The 27,739-nt window shown below is 23.1% G+C and overlaps 6 protein-coding genes across 11 annotated transcripts in view; 3 read left to right on the forward strand and 3 right to left on the reverse strand.

Annotated features, from left to right (window-relative positions):
- Positions 1-90: 90 nt before the first annotated feature.
- On the reverse strand, positions 91-1,309 carry LOC102674020 (dynein light chain Tctex-type 1). Of its 2 annotated transcripts, none has more exons than XM_031508197.1 (4): positions 1,143-1,309; positions 927-1,023; positions 531-696; positions 91-443 (listed from the first exon to the last, which is right to left on the reverse strand). In XM_031508197.1, exons 2-4 carry the CDS (start codon positions 948-950, stop codon positions 295-297), a joined length of 339 nt encoding a protein of 112 aa, XP_031364057.1. In that variant the 5' UTR covers positions 951-1,023; positions 1,143-1,309; the 3' UTR covers positions 91-294. The 2 variants fall into 2 exon arrangements, with proteins under 2 accessions (XP_031364057.1, XP_006610819.1); XM_006610756.2 differs by having other exon boundaries at positions 927-981; positions 1,143-1,308.
- A 791-nt stretch (positions 1,310-2,100) lies between these two features.
- Positions 2,101-3,027, forward strand: LOC102674291 (distal membrane-arm assembly complex protein 2). The gene has a single exon (XM_006610758.2). The coding sequence runs from the start codon at positions 2,175-2,177 to the stop codon at positions 3,021-3,023; it is 849 nt and encodes a 282-aa protein (XP_006610821.1). The 5' UTR covers positions 2,101-2,174; the 3' UTR covers positions 3,024-3,027.
- A 46-nt stretch (positions 3,028-3,073) lies between these two features.
- Positions 3,074-4,038, reverse strand: LOC102674158 (U11/U12 small nuclear ribonucleoprotein 25 kDa protein-like). The gene is made up of 2 exons (XM_006610757.2): positions 3,551-4,038; positions 3,074-3,373 (listed from the first exon to the last, which is right to left on the reverse strand). Exons 1-2 carry the CDS (start codon positions 3,842-3,844, stop codon positions 3,119-3,121), a joined length of 549 nt encoding a protein of 182 aa, XP_006610820.1. The 5' UTR covers positions 3,845-4,038; the 3' UTR covers positions 3,074-3,118.
- A 17-nt stretch (positions 4,039-4,055) lies between these two features.
- Positions 4,056-6,750, forward strand: LOC102674426 (integral membrane protein 2C). Of its 2 annotated transcripts, none has more exons than XM_006610759.1 (6): positions 4,056-4,382; positions 4,938-5,426; positions 5,510-5,624; positions 5,753-5,899; positions 5,987-6,206; positions 6,291-6,750. In XM_006610759.1, the coding sequence occupies exons 1-5, from the start codon at positions 4,302-4,304 to the stop codon at positions 6,112-6,114; spliced, it is 960 nt and encodes a 319-aa protein (XP_006610822.1). In that variant the 5' UTR covers positions 4,056-4,301; the 3' UTR covers positions 6,115-6,206; positions 6,291-6,750. The 2 variants fall into 2 exon arrangements, with proteins under 2 accessions (XP_006610822.1, XP_006610823.1); XM_006610760.2 differs by having other exon boundaries at positions 5,987-6,195; positions 6,291-6,584.
- Positions 6,751-9,406: 2,656 nt separating this feature from the next.
- On the forward strand, positions 9,407-17,786 carry LOC102674863 (long-chain fatty acid transport protein 4-like). The gene is made up of 11 exons (XM_006610763.1): positions 9,407-9,762; positions 10,668-10,903; positions 13,218-13,368; positions 13,646-13,883; positions 14,205-14,427; positions 15,522-15,720; positions 16,080-16,272; positions 16,356-16,502; positions 16,593-16,730; positions 16,818-16,975; positions 17,053-17,786. Exons 2-11 carry the CDS (start codon positions 10,713-10,715, stop codon positions 17,359-17,361), a joined length of 1,947 nt encoding a protein of 648 aa, XP_006610826.1. The 5' UTR covers positions 9,407-9,762; positions 10,668-10,712; the 3' UTR covers positions 17,362-17,786.
- A 1,798-nt stretch (positions 17,787-19,584) lies between these two features.
- LOC102674638 (golgin subfamily A member 1-like) overlaps positions 19,585-27,739 on the reverse strand; it is a 40,849-nt gene continuing 32,694 nt past the window's right edge. For 2 of the 4 annotated variants that reach the window (XM_031508154.1, XM_006610761.2), the window contains exons 2-9: positions 26,610-26,731; positions 25,749-26,139; positions 25,589-25,677; positions 25,383-25,511; positions 22,925-23,452; positions 20,740-21,267; positions 20,439-20,669; positions 19,585-20,253 (exon numbers count right to left, since the gene is read on the reverse strand). In XM_031508154.1, coding sequence (XP_031364014.1) covers positions 20,098-20,253; positions 20,439-20,669; positions 20,740-21,267; positions 22,925-23,452; positions 25,383-25,511; positions 25,589-25,677; positions 25,749-26,139; positions 26,610-26,731 — 2,174 coding nt within the window. In that variant the 3' untranslated portion in view covers positions 19,585-20,097. The remainder of the gene's footprint in view (positions 20,254-20,438; positions 20,670-20,739; positions 21,268-22,924; positions 23,453-25,382; positions 25,512-25,588; positions 25,678-25,748; positions 26,140-26,609; positions 26,732-27,739) is intronic. The other 2 variants (XM_006610762.2, XM_031508155.1) reach the window with 2 other exon arrangements.

The raw sequence follows: 27,739 nt of genomic DNA on the forward strand, positions 1-27,739 counted from the left end.
ATATATATATATATATATATATATATATGATATTAAAAAGAATTTTATATGTATATATATAAAATACTTTTTAATTAATAAATACAATAATTAATGTCTTAAATGCAATGTATTTGTAATATAAAAAATACATCATATTACTAAAAAAAAAAAGGCTATTATGTAAAATAGATTTTATATTTCCTGCACCATAATTACTATAATTTTTTAATTTATTAGATGAAATTTTGTTACTTATTATTTTTTAATATATTTATCAGAAGCTTTTGCTTGTGTACGAATTACTAAAATCAATTAAATTGCTAGACCAAATACAGAAACAATACAATACATTGTTTTGTTTTCCCAACGCACTGTACAACTACCATCAGTAGCATTATCCCAATAGCATGAGCTCGCAGTATGCAATCCTGCTCCATTTTTTTGCATTATAGTACAAGTCACTAAAACAAGTTTTTAATTTAATAAACAAATAATTTAAAAGTAAAAAATTAATTTTGAATTATAAAAACATCTATATATACACATACCTATATATTTATACGGTTTCTGAAGTTTTGTAAGATTTCCCAAACATGCTTCAACAACATTTGATGTCCATTGATTTACTTTACTATGTTGATAAGCATTTCCTCCAATAGATACTTCAATTGCTTCTTTAATAATTTTGCTTACATCATCGACCACAAATTGGGTCTAAAATAATGATAGATTATATAATGAAATTATTAAATCAAATGTAAATTATGAAATAAACTGTCAATATTAAATATTAGTAAAGTTTTCATTAAAATAAATATTTCATAAAATATAAAGTTAATTATTTTAAAAAGGAAAAATATAAATTTATATAGCTTATTAATATATTCTGACAATTGGAAAATAGAAAATAAAAATATTGTATCAAAAACGAAAAAAATACTAACCTCTTCTTGCATATCTTCCATCATTTTGACAAGATTTTTAATAAATTGTGCACCACTAAATAATATAACTTTATATGAATTCAAAAATATTTAATACCTTGAATTAAAGTACAATTATTAAAATAATATTATTCATATTGAATATTAGATTCTTTTTATTACATTATTTAAAAAATTACTACATGAATGCAGATTCTGTTAAACATCTTTTCATACCTTAAATCTTTTGAATAAATTACGAAATATATTGCAGTAATATTAAGTAAATCTTTAACAAAAGTTTTTATCGCAAAATATAAATTGATTACTATCGATATTGAATATTGAACATTCGTTTACGTAAATACTTGACACATGTCAATTTTGAATAATTTTACATGTATGTAATGGTACAATTTAAAATAATAAATAAATGTAATTTTATCAAATTTAATATTTTATACTTTTTTATTATTTCTATACATTTTTATTGCAATATTATATTATTATGGAATGTACAATATAAAAAATATAAATTGACTTAATTACATATTATGAACTTACATATTTAAACCACTTACTATAAATATTTTTTAATTTTAAATTATTTAAAATATTATAATATTAATTTAATATTATAATAAAGTACTAAAAATTTATTATTTTAAACAATATGTATTAACATTTAATTAATTAATAATATAAATAATAATATTTTCTTAAGATATATGTATATATGTGTATGAATATAAAATTTTTATTGCGATAAAAAAATAATAAAAAGATATATTCAATATTATTTAATTAATTATTATAATATTATTATAATAATTATTAGAATAATTTTCAATATAAATATATATATGATGATTATTCACATGACAAAATTTGTTAATTTTTTATTAACTATATAATCATATTAAATAATATAAAGAAAATGTTTTCACGAAAATTCTTTTTCCTCTTTATAATTTATAAAATTTTAAAAATTTAATTTTAGCGGTAAATATACATATATAGAATACTATGTTAACATTAATTCAAGATATGTAACATAGTATTGCTTCATTGCACATGTGGTGTTCTATTACGTAAAGAAATTCTAAATTTCAATAAAAATATTGTGTTTTAAATGAATTTTACGTAAATCATATTATATTTTATACAAATATTTTATACAAAAGATATTTTAAACAAAAAATTGATAAATTTATAATATTTATTTACAATAAAAAGATATTATTCATAAAAAGCAACAGTGTAACAAAAATGTTATATCACCGTTATTCTCGGATGTTATTTAAACAAATTTCTGACTATAAAACTGTTTATAATCCATTAAAAGTTAATGAGATTGTCCGTTATAAATTCTATGATAATTACGAAGCTATTATTCATTTCATAAAGTATTTACGTAAACGTCAAATTGACGTTGGATCTGAAAAATCAAAAGATTATTATAAAATTAAAAGAAAAGCACCAGAAGGAACATTTATAAGTAATGAAGCACCAAATACATATGATTTTTTTACATTTCGCTTTCGTGAATGGTGGAAACGTAAAAAAGATGATCTTCAAGAACATATAGAAAATGATCAATATCAAAAATATGTAAAATTTGGACCAGATTTAGCAGCAGCTCTATTTATTGTACAAATGGGTGGTAAAGTAAGGTTCAAAAATCATAATGAATGGATAGATAAAACTAAAAAGGATGAAATTTCTAATTTCTTAAATAAATGTTATGCTAATTACATTTTAGAAGAATTAGATTTAAATGGATATCCTATACGATATCAACATCTTCATTTTATTTTTAATCTTCATTATTTAAAATCACTTAACCTCAGAGGTTGTACATCAATTAATGATTGGTATTTAGATAAATTGTCTGCAGAATATCCAATGTTAGAAAAACTTGATATATCAGAATGTAAAAATGTAACGGAAAGAGGAATAGAAGCATTATATAGAATGCCTAATTTAAAAACATTAATTGTAACAAACTTTTATGGATCTGCAGCATTTGATTTAACTTGTTTCATGTTAGAAGATGTTAATCCATATTTAACATGTCAAATTCAACAATCAAAATATAAACATTTACCAAGTACTTAATGTATAAAAAATAAAAATAATTTATATAAATAATATATATTATTTCATAAAATTTAAAAATACAGTATTTACATATCATATAATTTATATAGAAATTAAGAATGTTTTATTAATTTATTTTTTTCCCTGCGTCGTTTTAAATAATATAATTCTGCTTTGTTTGTGATTCCATAAGCTTTTATATTTTCATTATCATTTATTAATTTAATATTTTCAAAACATAAATGATATTTTTTCCAAATATGTTTCCAACTTATTTTTTTTTTAATTTTTTCTCTCTTCAAAGCTAAATTTGTATGACGCTTTATAGCTTTCTTGAGATCCAAAACTGTGGTATTATGTGGAGGTACCTAAATACATAAGGAATTAAGTTAGAATGATTTAAAAAGAATTCTGTCTAAATTAAATTATTTTTGAAATTCTTTAATTGTTGAATATAATTAATGTTATGTACAAATGATATTAAATGAATAATAATAAAAATACATATATTTAAAATGTAGAAATTTATTGAAAAAAAATATTACCACAATTCCAAGTTTTGGTAATTCTCCACGATTCAAATATAAAGTTATTGCTTGTCCTTGTGCAACTGCAATTTGAGCTTTAAGCTCTTCGATTGTAACATCTGTTGGTAGACCAGAAAGTAACGGATCACTTTCGATTATGTTATGAATTGCTTCTTTAGTTAGCTTTACTAACTCATTATGATCGAGCTCTGTATATTTAATGAGTACTTTTTCCTTTTTTATCGAATCATTTTCTTGTTCATTTTTATTTTTTGATTTGATATCTTTGAAAGAACACTGAATTTCATCCATAATGTCCTTATGCTGGTAAGAAATATGATAAAAATGATAAGAAATAATGAACTTAAACAATAAAAAATGCGATAATATTACAATTTTATAAATAAGTGTTTTTTGTATACGCTTTTATATGTATATGCAGTTAGGCATATACATAAAAATATATATATAGGAAACAAGAAACAATTTTTAACTGACGCATGCGCAAATAACATTTGTTAGTGCATTGAGGGCGCGGTTGTCACCGATCAATCTCAGTTGCATATGTATGTATGTAAGTAGTTCATCCTCAAATTTTGTGAATATAGTGTGCGATATCTGTCATAGTGTTACCGTTACTATTATCTTTGTCAATTATCCAAGTATAGTGACTATTCGCTATAATTATACGAATAAACACATGAAAAAAATTTTTATACAAAAGATCTATTAATAGTTAAAGAGTACTGAAATCAAAACATCATTCAAGATGACGATCATCACAAAAGCCATTACTGAGAAGAAGGCGGATAAAAAAGAACAATCGTTATTTGTTGAAGAAAATCCAGCGGTTAGCATCATTTTTATTATGCATTTTTTATCGAACTTTAAATTAATAATATTTTGATATTTTTAAAAACAAAAATTTGATAGAAAAATTATAAAATTTCTAAATGTAATTTTTTTTTCGTAAATAAATATTTAATTTTTGATTATTTACATTTTTTCGATAAATTTTGTTTTAAATAAATTTCATTTTAAATAAATTTACTTATATTAATAAATATCATTTTAATTTTTTAATTTATGGAATGTTGTGTACGTGATAAATTTTATGATGTCGTTTAATAGTTCGTTACATATATTTTCCATTATCGTAGACTAGCGATTATATATATGATAACGTATAGTGATGGAATTATAATTTTTTTCTTTGTTTCTTTTTCTTGATATAAATGAAGTTAAATTTTTTCTTTTTTAAAAAATTATTATGAAAACAAAAATTTTTTGTTTAATTATTATAAACATATAATATATTTTTTTTTTTAAATAACTTTATCTTTATTAAATAACTTTTTATATATCTTTATTTAAATAGGAAATATATATATCTTTATTTAAATAGGAAAATGGTAAAAGAGATGCAGAGGCACAATGTTTGAAGTCTGATGTAGGAGGTCATTACTTTGTTTCTAGAAGAAGCATATATCGTATTCATGTAACTGCAACATTTTTATTGTTTCTTGTTGCATTAATGATTCTCATAATTGGAGTTATTGGTGGATTATACATATATAGACAATATGCAAGAACACAGATGCACAAGTTTAAAACAGGATGGTATAGCATTCCTTATGACAAGTCAAACAAACCACCTTATGCCAAAGATGCAGTACATCAAAGTTTGATAGCAGATTCTGATCTAATTTTAAAAAGTTTGACAAGAGCTACAGAACGAGAAGCTATGGATATTGAAAAAAATGTAGATAGTGATATTAGAAGCTTTTTCAAGGAGCGATTTGAGATTGATTTGGAGAATGAGCACTATGAGAAAATAGATGTACCAGATTTTCGTGGTGGACGTCAAGGTCGTTTTATACATGATTTTAATATTGTGAGTTTTAATTTATTAAAAATTTGAATATTAAATAAAGTATTTATATTTTTATTATTTTATATTCATTTTTTTTATTACAGAATAAAACTGGTATTATTGATATTGATGGAGAATCTTGTTTTGTAATGCCACTTAATCGTCAAACAGTCTTACCACCACGTAATATGTATGATTTGTTGAGAAAGATGTATAATGGTAATTTTTATATAATTTATTAAATTATATAATATATTATATTTTTATATAATTTACTAATTTAATAAATTAATTTGAATTTTAAAAATAATTAATATTATTATATAATATTTAATTTTATAATATAGGTTATTATGAGGTAAATACACAAATTGTACGTGAAACAATGAAAGTAATTACACCACCAATTACTGATTTATCAGTTGTTGGAACATATATTGCTCGTGAATGTCAAGATTTTCCTACATATATGTTGACAAATGTAACTTCAAATGGTTAGTTATTATTATATTTAATGATTATTATTTAATAATTTTGTAAGATATTTATTTTATGTATTTTTATTTATTGTCTTTATACAGTTGTCAAACGTAGCATATCAAGTGGAGTATTTGGACAATTTGCTGGAAAAAATATCATAGAATTTGATATTTTGAATTTAGATGATGTATCTGAATATAACAAGAAAAGTTTACAAAAAATTGAATAAAAGAAATTTATTATTATTTTAGAATATTTATCATTGTAGATCATCAATGTATAAAAATTATATCCAACTCGGCAAACTTAGATAATTTCTCTGTAAGTTGCTACAATTTTCATATTTCAAATTATTTTTTTTTTTAAATTAATCAAAAACTTATTTTTAAATATATTTATTTTCAGGACGTTCATTAAGTCTTCCCATCATTTCCTATCTTAGCTCCAAATCAGTAATGGTCAATGGTGCTTATTTATAAGGTAGAATGACATTTTTTCTTCATTTATTTACATTTTATGCTTAAATTCTTTATTAAATAATTCTAATAAAATGATAGATATAATTCATGTTAAAATCGTTGTATATCTAATATATAGTCATACAATTGAATGACTACTAATTGTACAAAGTAGTAATTACATTGTTTTACAAATCGTACTAATTCTACAAATCATAAATTAAAATATTTTTACGGAAAATAAAATTACACTTTTCGCGATTTATAATCGTATATTATAATTTAAGAAATAATGTATCTTCACCTAATATTTGTGTTTCTGTTAATATAATAAGTGTGTTGTAGCAACACGTGATATATTTGAAAAAAAAATTTTAACAATAAAATATGTATTAAAAATAATAAAACATGGATAATAAAGTTATTGTGACCAGATAATATTATATTAAAAATTAAAGCATGTGATTCTATATCAATAATTCTATATCAAAGTTTCTGTTACATTCCTATTATTTTATTTTTAATTTTACTGATGCTCAATGTAAAAGACTTATATGAATTACAATGAAAATTAATATGATATTATTTTATCAAATTTCTACATATATTTTATCATAATATATAAATGCATGATTTAGTTTTATAGTCTAATATAAAACAATCATGTTTTATTTATTTTCAGCATTGAATAGTTCTTTAAGCTTTATTATTCATGAATGAATTAGCTTCAAATATATCTTTACTTTTTTTTTATTTTTTTGACTTTCACTTATGTATCAATTAAATTTTAATTTAATAAGTATTCTTTTAATATTGTTACGCAATTACAAATAAATGTATATTATTATTGTATTAATTCAAAATGCATTAAATTTCGTTTTTTAATTTAATTGATTTGAAAATAATATCAAATCTATTTTGAAAATTAAAACATGCATTATTATATTATCTATTGTATTATTATAATGTTTAATATTAAATTTATTATTACATAAATATATACATTATAGATCATATATTTTGAATTATATGTTATTCTATATAAAATATAAATATATTATGTTCTATAAATTAAAAAAATAAATGAAAGTATTATCAAATATAATTTTTTTATTTTTTATTCATATTAATACTTTTTACATTTAGTTTTATCAATAAAAGAAATTTTATCAACTTTAATATTTATATAATTTACTTTCCTGAATTTTATATATTATGAATTTTTTAACAAAACTAATAATTTAAAAACGTTTGATTAAATAAATTTGCATTAAAATTTTTCATTATTATAAGAATTCTTAAATATTTTTAAGAATAAATAGTCAAATTAATTTCAATAGAAATTATTATTTACAATGAATTAATTACAATGAATGTAATTTAAGAATAATTATATTTAAATATTTTTTTCCGTTTAATAATTAAAAATGTATTTTAAAAATTATTCAAAAAAAGAACATTGTAATGCTTTAAAAATATGTATATATGCGGTAAATATAAATGAATCTAATCATCACATAATAAAATGAAAAATTATAAATTTTTCGATTTTTACGCAAAATTTTTTAATTATTATTTATTTCAAATTAAAATTTAAATTTTCAAAAATATTCTGAAACTAATCTAATATTCTTTCTTAATTGATAATATGATAAATATCTTAAAATTGTACAGAACATCGTTTAGGAATTGTATAATCATCTAGAAGTATAAAATTAATAATTATATAAAAATAATGTTAGAAAAATATAATAAAAATAATGAAGAAAAATACAATTTTTATGACTTTTAATTATTAATTAAATTTTCATTATTTAGATATTATTAATATCAAACTATTTTTAAAAATTTAGATTTTAATTTATATCTTTTAATTTAATGTTGGTAAATATTTCTCTAAAAGTATTCAAGAGATGGCGCTAATTTCCAATTCTAATTCTACTTTATTATTTTAAAAAGATATTTTTACTATTTGATGGTATTGACAGTCAATTCTAGCATAATTATTCTTCTATTATTTTCTGTCTTTCTATTATGAGTTTCATTTGCGGCACTTTGAAAATGGTGCTGATTTCAATATTTTTACTCTATCTATATTTTTTTTTTATTATTTCTTTTCTTTGTCTATTTAATCACAAATGAAATACATAATATCAATTGAATATATTTTCATCACTTTTTAAAACTATAATGTCTCTTAATGCTTAATAAAAAAAAATATTATACATATTTTGTATTTTATATATATGTATATATATAAAATATATAAATATATTATATATAATATATTTATATATTTTGAAACACTTGGCAAAAGAAATGATACATAAAAATGTGCATCCCGATAATAAAGTTTATAGAATTCGAAACAAATTTTAGAGTTAGATCTATTATCTATTATTTCGTCTGTTTGATTCTTGATCACGCATCCATTGCTCAGATTACGCGCCTATAGATGCACATAATATATTATTTATTCAACAATTTCAATATACTATATAATTAATTATTATTAATATAAAAAATTTTATGATTTTATAAGATAATATTAATATATTTTTTTTATTATTATTCTTTTATTATTATGTTTATAATTGTCAATATATTTATTTGTTATATCATGTAATCCAAAAAATTAATGATAATAAAAAATCAATTTACTATCATTCTAAAATCAATAAAAATGTCATTGATAAAATTATAATAGATTTGTCAAATATATATAGATGGCGTTGCAATCTGATTCTATATTATTATATAAAAATTATAATTTTTCCATTAAATTAAATCTTTATTATAAAATATACAATTATACAAATAAATTTTGATACCATTATATTTATTATATTTATATAATTCTATAATAAAAAAAATAAATAGCAAATATATTTTATTAATAAATTAAATAAATTATAATTATCACAAATATTTTCATATTTGAAGAAACAATTCTAACGAATTTTATTAGTCGACCATATTAATTTTCTTTCGTTTTTTTTTATTTATTTTTAATCTAATTTTTAAAAATTCTTTTAATACAAATTTAAAATCAAAAATAAAAGTGAAACAGCGCTTGCTCCGATTCGCAGAGTAGCTGAGCATGCCTAAAACCTAGTAGTTGTTCTTCAGAAACGTGGGATTGAAGAAACGTTGCTAAGGTTCCTGTTAAAATAAAACTTCGATTTTTTGCTGCCTTGTGTGCATGCTATCGTATAGGAATTATTTGCAGTGGTGGCGCAATAGCGAAGTGTCGTCGGAACGCAGTGGCTGCCGTTCAGCCAGTCGCTTAGTGTTGTTGGTGAATCGAGAGTGGCATTTCTCGCTCCGCGAAGCACAGGATATTGATCTGTATACTGTCTCGTGCAATTTTTAATCCAGGATCAACCGTGGTGCTTCTTGTACCTCGTAAAACGAGTCAGGTACTGGTCCCCGTGCATTATGTACAATTATATAATTATAATAAAAAGATCGTTATGAAAATTATCCGGCATTTCATACAAAAAATATTAAGAAATTACATTGTCAAAAAATCATAAAATTATAGATGATAAAAATTATAATATAATATGTTAATGATATTATATCTTTCGAAATATCAATTCCCTGATTTTCTATTAAATACAATTTTATAAAAACAAAAAAGAATAATCGTATGATTTTCAAAACATGAAACGGGATGTTTTACGCGATTGTGAATGTAATATTGATCGTAAAATGCATATATACATGTAGATATAAATGATCTTTGTTGTGGTACACGCATGTCTCTATAGCGATAGCGGAAGATTCAATAGCACGTGCGATTCTGAAAGAGATAATTTTTTACAATGTTAAAAGAAAGAATGATTGACTCGCAATAATTCTTAGTTTAAAATTATATTGTAGTAAAGGTATTGGTTATACGATATATAGCACTCTCAAACGAAAACATCGTTTGCGATGCGTTATTGTTGGTTCCAAAACATTAACCATGGTATCGTTTGCGACTTAAATTCGTAAAACATTAATCGGTAATTGAAAACTCGAATGTATAAATAATTGACATCGGCATGTCGTCAAACCCTAAAATGCTAAGTATTGATCGTTGCACTTTATACGATTCAGAAATAAAGCTACTGATTTTACTACCTTACGTAATTTTGAAATATCTAAGAATGATTGTCCTATATAAATTGCTCTATATTGATTTATTTACACGTAGAATGGAGAAAAATTAAATTGATAAGTAAATATCAAATTTTTGTCATATTTTTTTTTCACTCTAAAAATAACCCTCGATATTTTATTTTTCTATATTGAAGTAATTGTTACGTTTTTTTCTTAGTTTCGGGGTACGAGTATCAGTAAACAGATTGAGTAACGCTAGATCATGGATGTTACACTTCTACTATTAGCCCTGGGTGTAATTGCTGCGATGTTTGGTGTGGTGGCAACGAGATTCGGTTTCCCTGGGTTCAACAAAATCGCCCAAATCGCGCTTGCTTTGGCATTGCTTCCTGTCATCTGCAAATTTCATCGGAAGCTATATGTCATGATCAAGATTCTACCTCGTGATATAAGGTAAATTTCAAATTTATGATTATTAATGTTATATAAATAGTGATAAGATTGAAATAAAAATTTTAAAACTTTTCATCAATGTATTCAAATACTGTATTATCAATTTTCTAAAATAAAAATGACGAATAAAAAGTCTGAAATTTTGTTAATAAAAAATTAGAGGATAAAAAAATATTTTTCTTTTAAAATATTATTTAATTATTGATATTTTCTCGAAAGTGGCGAAATAGTTATTTATTTATATAGTTATTTATGTATATTGATCTTCTTTTAAAGTGCATAAGGTCTTCGTAAGTCTATCGACAATCTTTATTACTTTGCACATTTACTTACACATTTTCCTTTGTTCTATGTATTCATAACTCATCGTGATAAATACAAAGCATCCGTTTAACCCGATTATTTCAATTTTTAAAACAATTTTTTATCAATCTTATCTTACTTTTTTTTATTCAACTTATAAGATAGAATGCACAAATATGGACTTTAAAATTGTTTTTCAAATTATTCTATTCATGTTTTCGATGAGAAAACACATCAGACATATTCCTTGAATGCATGGTCACTGACCTATACAAGTTTCATCAAATAGACGGAATGTTAAGAAAAACAATGTCTAATTTTATTAATACACATATATCTTATCTATTTATATATTATGAAATGATTATACGTGATAAGAGGAACGACAGCATCGAGAATATGATATTAATTATGATATTTTTGTTCGATGCAAGAAGTTATTAAAATCAATGTTTAAATGAACTTCGAATATTATATGCAAAGGTTAATATGTAAGATTGAATAAGAACATTTGAAAGATTACTAAAAGACTAAAAGATGATGAAAAAATATGGGAAAAATCAGTCATTAATTATTGTTCCTCCATTATTATATTTCATAGCAAATAGTATGTTTTTCGCCTTATATATAAAAAGAGTTTTTTATATCCACTGAATCGAGACATAATACTGTTACTTAGAATACATTTATGTGCATTCTCATGTGAAAATCAAATATATGTTATTTTTATATATTTATATTATATAATCAAAAACATAATAGAATTTAATTTGCCATTAATATTCTATAATTATTATACAATCATACAATAATATATCTTTCTTGACTTTTGAAAGTTTGAAATTTTGATTTAGAAAATAAATCAGAATAAATTCTATTGAATGTATATTGTTTGCAATTTTTCTTGAAATATGAAAAATCATGATTTTTAAGTTTTAATTATAATTTATATATAAAAATTAATAGATAGAAAATTTATTACTTATAAATAAAATGATATTTCATATTTTTATCTTTGATTATACAAAAACAAATGACATATTTTATATAAAAATACTAATCCTATGTTTTTCAATCTTGTAAAATTAAGTAAAGTGTCATGAAATGATTAATTACTGAAAATATGACTGATAAAAAGAGATAGAGAAAGGTAAGTATAAAAAATAAATATAAGATAAGATGAATTTTAGAAAAATTGTCATCTCTTTTAGAATTATATTATCTTAATAAAAAATTGAAAAATATTTTAATCTTAAAATTTTCAAAAGAAAAATTTGTATTATTATTTGTTAAATTATACTTTCCTAATACAAAATTGAAAATTCGACCAAAAATTTTTGCTGTTTGAAAATTGAACATTATATAAATTTCCAAATTTCTTTTTTACAATTTACTTAAATCTAAAGATATTTATCTTTTATATATTTATTTCTTATAATAAGAACTGTCATTTTTTGATTTTTTTTTGTTTTTAATTCTAGAAGATTTTATATAAAGAGAAATATAAAGAGAATACGTAAATTATCTGGAATATCTCGTTTGTTTTTGTAATATTAAAAAATATTTCAAATAAAATTTGAATAGGTCATTTTCGAAGAGGTCATATTTTGATATAATTTAATATAATATTTAATTTTTTCTTAGACAGACACATAAAAGATTTATGAAGCTTAATTTTGTTTTTTAAATGGAATTATATATTTTTTAATGGATTAATAAATGCAATTTAACTCATAAAAAAAACTATAAAGCCATTTATAGCAAAAAATCATTACTTTACGAGATATATAATAAATTTAATTAATTATAATTATATATCGATATCCGTTTATTAAAATTTACATTGATTCTATTTCAATTTTATTTATTACATATGAAATATGAAATAATGAATAGATGTTTGTTTTAAATGCATATAAAATAAAATTAAAGTTTTAAAGAAATTTTATCTGCAAAAGTTTTATCAGTAAATTTTAACTTTAAATGAAATCCTAATATTTATATTTTCCAGATTTCTTTATCGTGCTATTACAGCAGAAAAGGAAATAAAAAAACATGATCGAAATAATCTAACTGTCCCGGCTATATTTATGAAAAGAATGGAACGTAATCCTCAAAAACCTTGTTTTTTCTTCGAGGATCAAGTTTGGACTTTTTCTGATGTACGTATTAAATAAAATTTACAAATTCAATAATTTAAAACGATTTAAAATAATTTAATTAGAATTGATAGACTTATCAAGGAAGAAGGATCTATTAAATGTATTAAAATATTATATTATCGTTATAATCAAATAATATAATGCGCGTATATTTTGCATCAATTTTTTCTTACATATTTATTTATATTATTTATTTATTTTCTTTCGCCAATTTTATCTATGAATACAGAAAGATAGTAAAAAAAATAATAATAATATATATAATTGAAATTTACAGGTCAATAAATATAGCAATCAAATAGCAAATGTATTTCAAAAAGCGGGATACGTAAAAGGAGATGCAGTGGCTTTAATGATGTCAAATAGGCCAGAGCATGTTGCGATATGGCTTGGTCTAGGAAAACTCGGTGTTATCACTGCACTGATTAATACAAATTTACGTCTTCAATCTTTAATTCATTGTCTTCGTATCGCCAAAGTGAAGAGTATTATTTATATGGAAGAATACTCGTCTGGTAAATATTAAATTGATATACAATAATTTATGATCGACCAATTATGAAAAGAGCAAAAGAAAAAGGGAGAATTCAAAATGTATTAATGTTTATTTAATATCTATCTTGATTAAAATACAAGTAACATATTTTTGTATAAAGTATTTTTTTTAGAAAATAATTTAATTAAATATAAATAACATTTTTTAAGCTGGAAAGAAATATTTTTATAATCTTCTTCTAATAATAATAATAATAATTAATAATTTGTTTTATGATTTTATGTTTTATAAATAAAATTAAACGACATAAAACATTAAAAAATGAAATTTTTTTCTCTAGCTCTCGATGAAATTAAGGATTCGATTCAGGGAATTACAAAATATAAAATCTGTAACAAATCTAAATGCGAGGATGGCGAATACGATTTGAATGAACTTATATCGGAAGCTGGTACAAGTGAACCGATAGTAAAGGATCCACCAACTTATCGCGATAAATTGGTGTATATCTACACAAGTGGCACTACCGGTTTACCAAAAGTAGCAATAATTCTCAATTCAAGGTAAGAGAATTTCTTTTTTTTTTTTTTTTTAGAAAAATAGGACGGAAGTAGTAGTAAGTCTATATTGCTACAATAATTTATATATAATCAAATCATTTGAAAGGTTTCCACGTGTTTTACCTCTTTTTTTTTTTGCTTTGAACTTTAATTCGAAAGTGGTCAAGGCAGTTGATAATATCATTGGACATCTATATCCAAGAATTTACTATAATCTTTGACACAAAACTTCATTTATTATGTAAAAATATCGATCTTTCAAATCTGGGTCAGTCTTAAACAACAAATTAAAGTATCTCTCCTAGAAACTTGAAACTTAAATCAATAATTTTTCATTGACAATGTATCAAATAAATTTAATGATTACAATTAAATAATTATTGATTATACTATGTTGAAACTTAATTTTTCGATTATTCCATTTTCTTTGCTTTCTTATTTATTCCTATTATTCTTATTATAGAGTAATTATTAATAGAAAACAATGAACTCTATTCTATTAAAGCGAGCATCACTTTTATGGGAATGTTTTTAAACTTTCATTTATTCTTAGACACAGTTCCATGCAAAGAATAAATGATTTCCCTGCTGAACGTATAAATGATCTATAATCCTCTCAGCAAAGCCTTACGACTCATCGAGAATAGGATTACATGTAAATGTAGTCGCTTTACCTAGAAACTGCTTCCTGTCTGCTTACCTTATGACTGTTTTACTAATAAAATTTCATAACTTCTGTCTATATTAATATTCATCTTTGTTTATTATATAAATTTTCAATTAATTCTTTATATTTTATATTAATCTTCAATATATCGTTCATGAATGTCATTTGTGTTGAAAAAAGATAAAATTATTGTTACGAATCATAAACTTTTTCTTTTAATAAAAAAATTATATAAACAAGAAAATTGAACGATTTTTTCTTAATTTAAAATTAAAAGGGATTATCATATTAATATCATCATACAATAATACGATTTATTTTATTATCTATGTAATATCAAAATATTTATAGAGGAAAACATAGAAATATGAGCCATCAATTTAGTTTTAATATGATAGTTTTAATAGGGATAATGATTTTTGCGTTGTAGATACTTGCTGACTATAATGCCTTTTAAATTATTGGGCATGAGACAAGATGATATCCTATACAATCCAAATCCATTGTATCATACAGCTGGTGGAATGATTGGGGCAGGTTTCGCGATTGTTAAAGGTGTACCGAACGTGTTAAGGACTAAGTTTTCAGTGTCGGCTTATTGGACAGATTGCATCAAATATAACTGTACCGTAGGTGATTTACAAAAATTCTATAACGATCTCAGTAAAATTGATGCTTGATTAGATTTTTTTTTTTTTTTTACTCACAATATCGATTAGATTTTCGAAAATAGGAACAGTTTATCTGTTTGATAAACGCAAAATTTTTGTCATCAAAAATTTTTTCATTGAATATTATTTAAATTCTATAAAAATTAATAAATTTACTGATATCATCAATATTTTTAAGATATTCAAATTATTTTAAATTTTAAATTTCTTCGTAAATCAATTATACGATTTATTAAATTATTTCTTTATATCATTGATATTTAATTACTAAGCATATTTATTATATTATATCATGTAACAGTAATTTTATTTATTAGGCAGCACAATACATTGGTGAAATGTGTCGTTACTTGCTGAGTGCACCACCTAAACCAGAAGATACTGCACATCGATTGAGACTTATGTTTGGAAATGGTATGAGGCCACAAATTTGGAACGAATTCGTCAAACGTTTTAACATTAAACGAGTTTCTGAATTTTATGGATCCAGTGAAGGAAATGCTAATATTTGTAAGATTCGATATTTCAGTTATAGTAGAATAAAAAAAACTATAAAAGAAAATTTCTTAAATATTTCTTATTATATATTAAAGCTAACTTTGACGGTCGGATTGGCGCTGTTGGTTTTGTACCATTAATTGTGCCACGAAGATTTCATCCTTTAGCAATTATCCGAGTAAATAATCAGACATATGAGCCTGTAAGAGATTCAAATGGCTTATGTATAAGAGCAGGAACAAGTGAGAACTTAACACTGATACTTTGTTTTAAGCATTAGTCAAAAAAAGAAATATAAATATAAAAATAAATATTTTTTCTTTATGATATAGATGAGCCAGGAATGTTTATAGGATTGATAAAAGAAGGAAATGCGTTAAGAGAATTTAATGGATATTTAGATAAGGAAGAATCGAAAAAAAAAATAATACAAGATGTGTTTGTTAAAGGTGATAAAGCTTTTCTAACAGGTGAGTACATATATAATTTCTTTTACTGAATTAAAAATCATTAAACCTTTTTTATTAAACATTATCTATTCTCAATTCTCTTTTCAGGTGATATTTTAGTAGAAGATGAATTTGGTTATCTTTATTTTAAAGACAGAGTAGGTGACACATATAGATGGAAGGGAGAAAATGTTGCTACCGCTGAAGTGGAAGGAGTTATCAGTAGTATTGCAGGAAAAAGAGCTTCTACCGTTTACGGAGTTCAGGTTTTTTTAAAAAAAAATAATTATGTTTAAAGTTTGATTTAATCAAATTTAAAAAAATAATTATAATGTCATTGAAGGTACCTGGAATGGAAGGAAGGGCAGGAATGGCAGCGATAGTTGATCCGGATAGTCTTTTGGATTTCAAAGCTCTCGCAGAAGGCTTAGAGAAAGCACTGCCGGCATATGCAAGACCAATTTTCCTGCGAATTGTGAAAGAACTTGAAATGACTGGAACATTTAAATTGCAGAAAATGAATCTTCAAAAGGATGGTTTCGATCCGAACAAAGTTCAAGACAAAATGTATTTTCTAGCCGGTAACAAGGAATACGTCGAAATAACACCAGAACTTTATCAAGAAATTATTTCCGGAAGAAGAAAGTTTTAGTCATTAGATATTTATTTGTTCGATATACTTGTAAAAGTTAGAGAACAAGTATATATAACTTTTTTTTATAACATGAACATAATTTCTGCACGCGCCTTGTAGATACAATGCATAGGATTTTATGTAATAATCAAATATATAAAATCATAGAATTATAGATGGATGTTTTTCCGACTCATAAAATTGAAGGGGGAAGACTTATTTTTACGAAATTCAAAAACAGAGAAAAGAATGAAAAAAAGCTTGTTATGTTATATAACAAAAAAATATTTCTGTCATCAACAACGAGAGATGAATATGGTGACATGTTCCTGTTTATTTTATAAATACTGTACATTTTTAATCAAATGAAATGGTCCATAGCATAAGACAAATTGGCATTCTAGGTAAGAAAATAGCAACGAATAAAATCATTCTTAATATAATATTGATTTTTTATCAAAAATATTTTATTTCTGAAATATTCAGAAATTTCTCAGGTTTGTCGACAATTTTGTTTATGACTATTGAATCAAAAAGAAGTAAATTACTTATATATTAAATGTATAACTTGTCATTGTATTTCGATTGTAATTTTGTTATTTATATGGTTATTCAATTTGCATTTGTTTTAATTTATATATCTTTATACCAAAATAATAGAATTAAAAAAAAATGTGAATATATATGTCGATTAAGCGTAATATTATATGTAAGCTCAATATTATAAGCATAATACTATATTAATTCCGATATCAAGGAATAATAGATGTATATAAGTTTGTTATAAAAATGTAACATTGAACCAAACAAAATTTCACTTCCACTTTAAACTATTTAAAATAATCAAAATTGTAACTAGAATTTTTCCATATTTAGAGTTTGTTTAATGATGCACTGTTTGTATATTTAAATAATCTTTATAGATTTGATACTTAAAATATCATATAAATGTTTTCAAATCTAAAATATTTAAACAATATTTATTTTAAAATTTATATAGACCAATATAATTAAAATATATATTTTAGAAAATTTTATTGAAGTGATCTTCAATTAATTTGTTGCTTTTGAATAATTATTTAATGATTTCTCAAGAATGACTTTGTATATATATTTTTACATATTCAAAAAAATGCATAATTGTATTTAATATATCATAAATCTAGAAATTAGTATTTTAAAATATGTACTTTACAAAATTTTTTATTTAAAAAAAATTGGTTAGAAACATTAAAATATATATAAGTTATAAAATTTTATAGAACTACTAATTATATATTGCATATTATCGACTTGTATATTATTAATCGATATAATATAAATACAGGTTTCTGTAAATAAATAATTACACTTTATACAACGTGCAACAATTTGATTTATTCCTTAATATCACATAATATTAAAGCATCATCATTAATGTTTAAAATAGTCTTTAGAGAGTAATCTTTTTTACTAATTTCAAGAATTACAGTCAAGTTGGAATATTTTATTATATTTATTATAGTGTTCTTAAAAAAAATATAAATAAGATTCTTAAAAAATTAAAGAATTAAATTATAGAATACTTAAAACTTTTTAATTCTTACAAAATTTTTTAATAATTAATCAAATAATAAATAAAGCCTTTCATTTTATGAAATAATTTGCACATAAATTTATCTATTTAAATAAGACATAATATTACATATGTTGGTAGTTTTCATTTATAATTATAAATTTTATTATTGTTAAAATAACTTCATAAAATTCACAAAATTGATACCACAGATAAAAATAATAACTAGTTGATATAGATGAATTGAAAAATTAAATAAAATATCTTATTAAAAAATCATTTCACTTCATGTACTCTAATTATATCTATAGAAACGTCATCGTATTATTTACAAATATGAACATAGCGTAATAGCAATATTCATATCATAAGTAATAATTATGGCAATTATATAATAAGCTTCATTATTAATGAAGCTAAGACAGGTTTTTTTCTAATATTTATAACCGACCTGCAGCCATGTTAAGGATATTAAATTTTTTTAAACAATCCTAAGTTGCTTACATCATATAACGATGACGCAACCATTTCATATTTTTGAAATTATATTAATTTATTTCAATTTATCGATTAAATTTGAAATAGATATGATGATAAGATATATAATAATTTAAATATTAAATTTTTATATGCAAAATTAGCGTAGTTATTTAAAATTCAAATATATTAAAAAATCACAAATTTAATATCCAATTTAACAATGAAGTGCCTCGTATTATGATATATTCGTATACAGAAAAGAGCATAAATATAATTTTTGCATGTTGAATATTGCAGAATGATTGTGTATATTTTAACACAAAAGAAATGTATGATGTAATACGTTGCACATATTTTTTCTTAAATTATTTTATAAAGAATTTCATTTTTATACATTGACAAATGCCAAAATTTCCTATATTCAACTTATAAATTTATCTAAATAACATTTGATGCTACGTACTTTGCTGGACATCTTTGAAGCTAACTGTAATCAATATTTGTAATCCAGCGAATAAATTATACACATATTATAAATGTTAAATATTTTACAAAATTTATGAAATTTTTAGCTTACAAACTTTTCCCATCTGTTTTTCTTAATCTTTTAAGTATAATCATTTGTGATTGATCATTGATGCAATCCAATTCTTCGATTTTAGCCATGAATTAGAAGCTACTTTAATAATACCTATAGAAAGGTACATTTGTTTCAGCTATCAGCTAGGTGGTATAGCTTTGGCAGTTTGTCCAAAACCTAGATTAGGCCGTGTGCCAAACCATGACATTTTCCATTCTAAAGTTTCTTGTAATAATCGCTCCTCTTCGGGTGAAAAATGTAAAAGAGTAGCAACTGCTCTCGTTAAATGAAGGGCCTTAAATAAATACACAAAAGTTAAACAAGAAAATAATTGAAAAATTTAAATTTCATTACAATATTGTTAACTCTTATATAAAAATTATATTGTATATTTCGTATTTCTTTTATATATATTTATAATTATTTAAAAAAGATTAGATACTTTGTCTTGATGGTTTAAAGTAAGTATATCAAATTTACCTCATATTCCCTACTTGTTAGGAACTTTATGAGAACATGTTTAAGATATTTAAAGTTAACATCATCATCTCGTGTATTATTGTGCCTGGCAGTGACTGTTTTTGACGAACTGGGCTTGAGAATCGCCGCAGAAGGTTCAGCATCACTATCCAATGATGAAGACGGAACTCTCAACTCTCGTTGAAGAGTCTTTTTCATATCGGTTAATCGTTGCTGTAAGACTTTAATTGTCTAAAATAATTATTATTAAATATTAATAATATTCTTTTGAAATAAATTTTTTAAGTTTCTTAAATTTTACCTTAGTTTTCTCGTTTAATTGCTCTTCAAGATCCATCAAGCTACTTTTAAGTAATGTTTCATTCCTCTCCATTTTTTTTCTATTTTGTTCCACATCTTCCAATTCCAACATTCTCTGTTTGGTTTCTTCTAGCGTTGTCATCGCTTGTTCTATTTCCTTACTTTTACTTTGTAAATTTTGTTCTAAAGTTTCTATCCTATTTTGTAACTCTATATTTTCTACTTCCTGTCGTCTATTTTCTTGCTTCACAATTTCTATATCTTGAGAAACTTGAGCATTTCTTAATAATACAGTATCTTTTTCATTCTTTTCCTTTTCTAAACATACTTTTAATGTTGCTGATGCTGTTCTTTCAGATTCCAGATCTTCTCGTAAACGTGCTACTTCTAAATGCAGAGATGAATTATTCATTCGTTCCCCTTCTAGAGTCAAACGAATATGAGCTAATTCTGAATTAGCAGTTGAAAGTTTTGTTGTTGTTTCTTCCAAGTCTTGCTTTAACTGAGTTATCTGCTTTGATGATGATTCCTGACAAAAAAAAAAAAAAATAACAAAACAACGTGAGTGGTATCTAATATTACTATATTAAAAATAAAAACAATTGTAATTTAGCAATGACTAAATTTATTAAAATATATTTCATTATATATTTTTGGGATTTATATAATGAATTTGTTGAAAAATAAAAATAAAAAATGCAAAGCATGTTTTACATTTTAATAAATATTGGAACTAAAGGTACAATTGGTAGATTAAATTGATAAATTTATTAAAATTATTTTCAAACAAAATGATGATTATATGCGAAATAAATATGCGAATAAATTACACTATTGAAAAAGAATATAGAAGAATTATTACAAAAAAATTTTGAATAAGTTATTTTATTAATTTATAATTTGAAATTAATGGCTTTTAATATAATATATATAATATATATATATATAATATATATAATATATAATATAATATATATAAGTAAACATAAAATTATTTATGAATATTTTCTTTTTAATAATTAAACGAAAACATTACGGATTGCACCATTAATTCCAAAATTCAAACCTGCAATAAATTTTTAAATAGATTAGATTAATTTTAAAAACATTTTGCTATAACTTTTGGCTTTTCAATAAGATTTAATTTTATTTAACATTCTATCTTTTATTTTATACATGATATATAATATGTTTCCTATTATTTGTATCCATTAAATACGCATTCCTAATATTTACAGCAACGTAAATATAATCAGACTGTGTCGTTGGTGTAGCAAAATATAACATGATTTATTAATCCTGTAAGAAAAATCGTGTACACATTTGTGTGTATATATAAAAAGCCATTTGAAAAAGAGGAGGATATAAAAATGGGTTGAAAACAAGCACAAAAACGAATGCAATAAACGATAATTTATTTGTTCTTTTCTTTATTTCATAAATAAAATATACAGAAATGCGATCGTACATAAAAATATTATTGTCGGTACTACCTAATTTTCATATATAAATACACGCGGAATGGAAATGTAGGATTTTAAAAAGTTGACTACAATTATTTTTGTTTATTGATACGTAATGCTGATCTTGATAAAATATAATGTACATAATAAGTTTTTGCATGCAATAAAAATAAAAAAATTATGAACAAAAGAGTGTGCTAATAAATATGCGTAAAATAAATGTTCTGTGCGTTAAGCATCAAGCATCTTAGAAATAACATGCAATATAAAGGCGATATGTAGTTTCCAATTATACATTAAAACACGATTTTTCTACGCGTTCGTGTATACGCATTTTAGAATTTTTACACTCATAATGTAATGTCATGAACATTCAGTACTTTATAAAATAATTAAAATACGAATATTTAAACAACTGTGATAAAATAGAAAATAAAAAATTCTTATGACCACAGTTAATTAATTCATAAATAAAAAGTATACTTAAGACTGAAATATTAACGTTCTCTTTGAAATATTGAAAAGAAAAGATACTTATAGCGAAAACTTCATATTGTTAATGAAACTTCAATTAAAAAACTTATTATTCGATACTGTGATCATTTGAAAGTATGCCATTTGACAAATAGGGAATGTTCGTTTTTTTTGCATTTAAAAATCTAACAGGACAATCTTCTTCAAAACAATCTAACCCATGCATGACTACATATCGCGGTAACTCACAATTTGTCGTTTAAATTCGTCCACCTCATCATCGACGCTGGCCCGGAGCTCTTTTAGTTCCGTGGCCATCTCGTCGATGTCCTCTGCCATGCGCAAAAGCTTGGCGTCTTTCGTCGCCATGACAACATTGTTCACCTCTATTTCAGCTTCTAGCTGCTTGATCCTTTGCTTCAGTTTTTCACTTTCTTCTTCGACTCGTCTTCTTTCCAAACCTTCTTCACCAGCTTGCCTGCTAAGTCTCCCAACTTGTGTCTCCAAGCTAGATATTTTTCCTGACCAACTAGTTTTTATATCGGATAAATGAAGGTGAGCTTCTTCTAACTTTCTTTCTAACAACGCTCTTTCTCTCATAAGATCAGCTATTCTTTCATCCACTGTTACTTGATCATTACTCTCTAAAGCGACTCTTTGTTCTAATACAAAAACTTTATCTTTTAAGTGACGTACTTCCTCTTCAGTTTGTGCCAGTTGACAGGATAGTTGAGCTCTCTCGCGCTGAGTAGAATGACGTAGTGTTTCCATTTCATCCTGAAAATGATGATATTATTATTACGAATGCCTCTCCAAGTTTATTATTATTACATTTTGCTCTGCAAGCTTTGTTGCAAACCTTACCAAAGCATTGCTAATACAGAAAGATGAATAGAATATTACAAATAATCCAAACCTTATGAAGCCAAGAATAAGCGAATGATGAATTTGATGATTAATAATAATAATGCTGAAAGTGAACAAAATAAGAAAAAAAATTTATGAAGCAAAAATAAATTAGTGTTAAATAAATTTTTTGTTCAGAGATTTGAAATTTTTCATTATTTATTACAAATTTGAATATGATAAAAATTTAATTTTATAAGAGACATTTTATTTGACATTTTATTTCGAAAATTTTAATTATTCCACGCTGTTACGAGAGTAACAACATTGGAGTATGAGTACTGCAGTAAAAACAGTTCAGACATTTTATATGAAATTTTATTATAAGATGAAAAACTTTTTTTCCATCATTAAATCACTTCCAATAGTTAATACATGCATTTCTCCTATGTTATAAAACTTTGCACCAAGGAGAGAATTATACATAAAGAGCAACACTGATGTAAGTAAAATCTATAGAAGTTATTTATGTTGCAGAATAGCAGCAAAGCTTTGAAAACGTACCTCTAGCATCAGCGGTAGCAGCAGCGAATTAGCGGAAAATACCGCCTACTCTGATCTCCAATGCTCTCGTTTATCAAAGTTTTCCAATCTTCATGCGTATGTTGTTTTCACAAAACTTTCAGTATCACTTAGGTTTTGCTCATGTTCCATAACCAGTAAAAGAATATTGTTCTTTCACAATTTCTTTGTACTCAATAAAATGCCTGCTTTTTCCCAAACTAAGTTTTAATAAAATGAAAGCAAATATTTCCTACCAGATATTGGAAGCACATTTTAAGAGTACAAATAAAAGTTATGGAACATATGCTCATTTGTTTTATTTTAAAATATATTCCAAATATTCTAAATATTCAAATAATTAATTCTTGACTAAGTCACTTGTTCATCATAATTTGATATTATGTGTCAATACAAAAAAAAAATGTGCAGAAAAAACGTAGCAAATGTGACAAAACAAAAAGCTATATATAAAATTAAAAAAAAGAAAAAAAAAAAAAAAAAGAAAAAAATAATGAGAGGCTCAAAAATATAACTAATTCTTAAACAGAAGCGTGCTTATACCTAAAAAATATGTTTATAATCAATTTTCATAAATATTTCATAATCAATATTACAAAAACAAATAATTTTTCCTTTATTCATGATAAAATAATATTTAATATTTATTTTTAAATCAAGTTGTTATTAAATTATTTACATATATATAAAAAATTAATTTATTTGCAATAAGAAATAATATTTATTAAGAACAATATTATACAACAAGAATAAATTAAAATGATAATTTTATAGATCAAGAATTATCAATCAAGTGATTTTTTTTCTATTATTAAATTGTAAAAATAAATAATTGTAAAAAATATGGTATGGTATTATTTTATAAATCATAATATTCATATATTAGAAATATAATAATTTATCATTTTTAAATAGATAATTATTAATCCTTAAAAAGTGAATTGCCAAACTCTGCAAAGTTGAGATATATACATTTTATAAATACATAAAAAATAAATATAAAATACTAAATATATAATAGTAATTGCATATAATTATATGTATATAATTCAATATTAAAGATATAATATATTTAAAAATAAAAAATATATTTAAATATATTTAAATTAAATTTAAAATATGCTCCATATATATTTACTCATTTAAATAATATCAATCTTAGTAACTTATTATTAACACAATTATATCAAATAATTGTGTTAACATAATTGTGAAGTTTATAGTATATTTCATATAATAATTAGATTCAAATGAAGCACTTATCAAATATTTTACTCACCTGTACATTATTTAATTCATCTTCATATCTTCTAAGACGAGAAACTTCACTTTTTAAACTGTCAATTTCTGCAATGGCTGCTTTTAAATGATGTGTTTTTTCTTCCACTTCTTGTTCTTTTGCCAATAACTGAAAGAAACAAAGTAAAATAAATAAATTACATATAAAATATAAATAATACTTTTGAAACATATAAAAAAACATACTAAGTGTTTTATTTTTGCCATTTCTTGAGTTTGAAAACCTTCTAATTGTTCTGCATCTTCTTGAAAAGTATATAATTTTTTTTTGTATTCTAAAATATAATATCATTAATGAAAATTTAAATTATTTAATTTAATATCATATTATAATTACAAAATATACCTTCTGCATCTTTAAGAGCTAATTCCAACGAATGTTTTGTATTTTGAATGTCTCTTAATTCTTCTTCTAATTTATTCTTATCTTTTTCCTGTTTTTCAACTACTTTTTTCCATTCTTTTTCTTTTTCAAAAAGTCTTACTTTCCATTCCTCTTCTTTTTTTTCCATTCGTTTCATCAATTCTGTCTCTTTTTTTGCCAATCTTTTTCGCCATTCATCTTCTCTGTTTTCAAGTTTTTTAATATCTTTAGCAGAGAGTTGCATATTATCATTTAATTTAAAATCAAAGCTATCTTTTTTTAATGAGACAGGTGGAGAAGGTGAGGTTGTGTTTTCTTCACGTGAACCATCTAATGAAATTTGAGATCCACTAATACTACTTGTAGATCCCGTCTATAAAAAAAAATATTACTGCTTTAAAAAGTTAATTGGCAAAGCAATGTTTTATATTGTTATATCACAGATGTATATTTATAAAAATTTTTTATAATTTCAATTTATTTAGTTTAAAATTACTATAAATATTAAAATTAAAACAAAATTAAAACATTTTAACTACCAATAGTTTAATTAGTTAATGAAATTAGTAATATTTTAATCAATTTATGTAAATTTTGTAATTATGCAAAATCAAGCAATATACATATGTGATATTAATGAATCATCTGGTAAATATATATATGTAGAATTAATAAGAAACATCTAGCATAAAATATGTACATACATATTATCAATACTTTCTTAAAAATTAATGATTCGATGTAATTATGAATACTTATAAACTGTTTATAAATAAATCTATCTATCTATAAATGCAATATCGTACCTACATAGATAATAATTATACATAGAAATATATTTACCTGAGACATATGCCTCGAATTAATAGCACGCACATTGCCGGCATTTCTAACGACAGTTGACACGTCACTCCCTATTTCTTCTCGTATTTTATTTTTTAGCGTTGCAAACATGATGTGATAACCTTCAAAAAGACGAGCAAAAAATGACAATTACCACCTGTCAATGACAATATTGTGCTAATTCTGTGCTCGTCTATCGGAGAAATATTAAAGAAAAGGAAGTAAAAATGTATTGTGCCAAAAATTCATTCTTTACTGTTGCGTTATTGACACGATTAGATTTAATTTAGCCATATTTAAATATTTAGTATACACACGATGACAAAAATTTTATACATATTTAAATATCGTATTAAGGTCAGACGTCTGCCATACTCCTCACTACCGTTCAATCACTTAAATAATCACTGGTTTTGAAGTTTGATATATATATATATATATAGGTAATGTTTTTAGGAAAGTTCCCTATTTTTAGAAAATTAACACAATGTATACAGCGCGAAATGCAAATGATTAAATTGCAATATATCACAAGAAATCGAGATTGATAACAATTCATAATATATTATTTTACGATATTAAAAAAATTGTTTTACACATATACGATTCAATTAGAAATGAATAAAAACTATGCACTACATTAATACAATACTTTTTATCTTCTTGTACGCAAAAATAATTATATAATGTCGTCACTGTTTTATTAAATGGCGTTTTATCGTGACTCACTCTTATTATACTTTCTAACCAATAAAATTATCAATATACTAGGAATATTTTATTTTTATGTTAAATATGTATATATAATGTTGGTAGAACTGATATAGGAAATAATATGCAGTGTGCATTTAGCGCGTGCAGTGGAAGCATTTAGAATTAATGTTTTCAAATTTGACGGTTTAAAAGTGCATGTGAGTTCCCATTTTTCATACGTATTTTGGTAATGTGTGTTGTGAAATTAAATAAAAAATGGGAGACTTCATGGACGAAACGGCTGCTACAACAAATTATTTTGATACGTATGTAAATTTATATATTATGTATTTATTTAATATTATTTTTATTTCTTAAAGCAGAAGATCCTTGTTTTCATGTGTGTTTTCATGTGTTTACTATATATATTATATATA

The sequence above is a fragment of the Apis dorsata genome, unplaced genomic scaffold (genome assembly GCF_000469605.1).
Source record: "Apis dorsata unplaced genomic scaffold, Apis dorsata 1.3 scaffold_77, whole genome shotgun sequence".
In the NCBI taxonomy this organism is placed as follows: domain Eukaryota; kingdom Metazoa; phylum Arthropoda; class Insecta; order Hymenoptera; family Apidae; genus Apis; species Apis dorsata.

Coding starts and splice junctions, on each gene's coding strand:
- LOC102674020 (XM_031508197.1), bottom strand. CDS start 950: ATGATGGAAGATATGCAAGAAGAG. Junction 697..926: donor TGGAAGATATGCAAGAAGAG/GTTAGTATTTTT, acceptor TCATTATTTTAG/ACCCAATTTGTGGTCGATGA. Junction 444..530: donor GAAACCGTATAAATATATAG/GTATGTGTATAT, acceptor AACTTGTTTTAG/TGACTTGTACTATAATGCAA.
- LOC102674863 (XM_006610763.1), top strand. CDS start 10,713: ATGGATGTTACACTTCTACTATTAGCCCTGGGTGTAATTGCTGCGATG. Junction 10,904..13,217: donor ATTCTACCTCGTGATATAAG/GTAAATTTCAAA, acceptor TATATTTTCCAG/ATTTCTTTATCGTGCTATTA. Junction 16,273..16,355: donor TGAAGGAAATGCTAATATTT/GTAAGATTCGAT, acceptor TATATATTAAAG/CTAACTTTGACGGTCGGATT.
- LOC102674291 (XM_006610758.2), top strand. CDS start 2,175: ATGTTATATCACCGTTATTCTCGGATGTTATTTAAACAAATTTCTGAC.
- LOC102674158 (XM_006610757.2), bottom strand. CDS start 3,844: ATGGATGAAATTCAGTGTTCTTTCAAAGATATCAAATCAAAAAATAAA. Junction 3,374..3,550: donor TACCAAAACTTGGAATTGTG/GTAATATTTTTT, acceptor TTATGTATTTAG/GTACCTCCACATAATACCAC.
- LOC102674426 (XM_006610759.1), top strand. CDS start 4,302: ATGACGATCATCACAAAAGCCATTACTGAGAAGAAGGCGGATAAAAAA. Junction 5,427..5,509: donor TTATACATGATTTTAATATT/GTGAGTTTTAAT, acceptor TTTTTATTACAG/AATAAAACTGGTATTATTGA. Junction 5,900..5,986: donor GACAAATGTAACTTCAAATG/GTTAGTTATTAT, acceptor GTCTTTATACAG/TTGTCAAACGTAGCATATCA.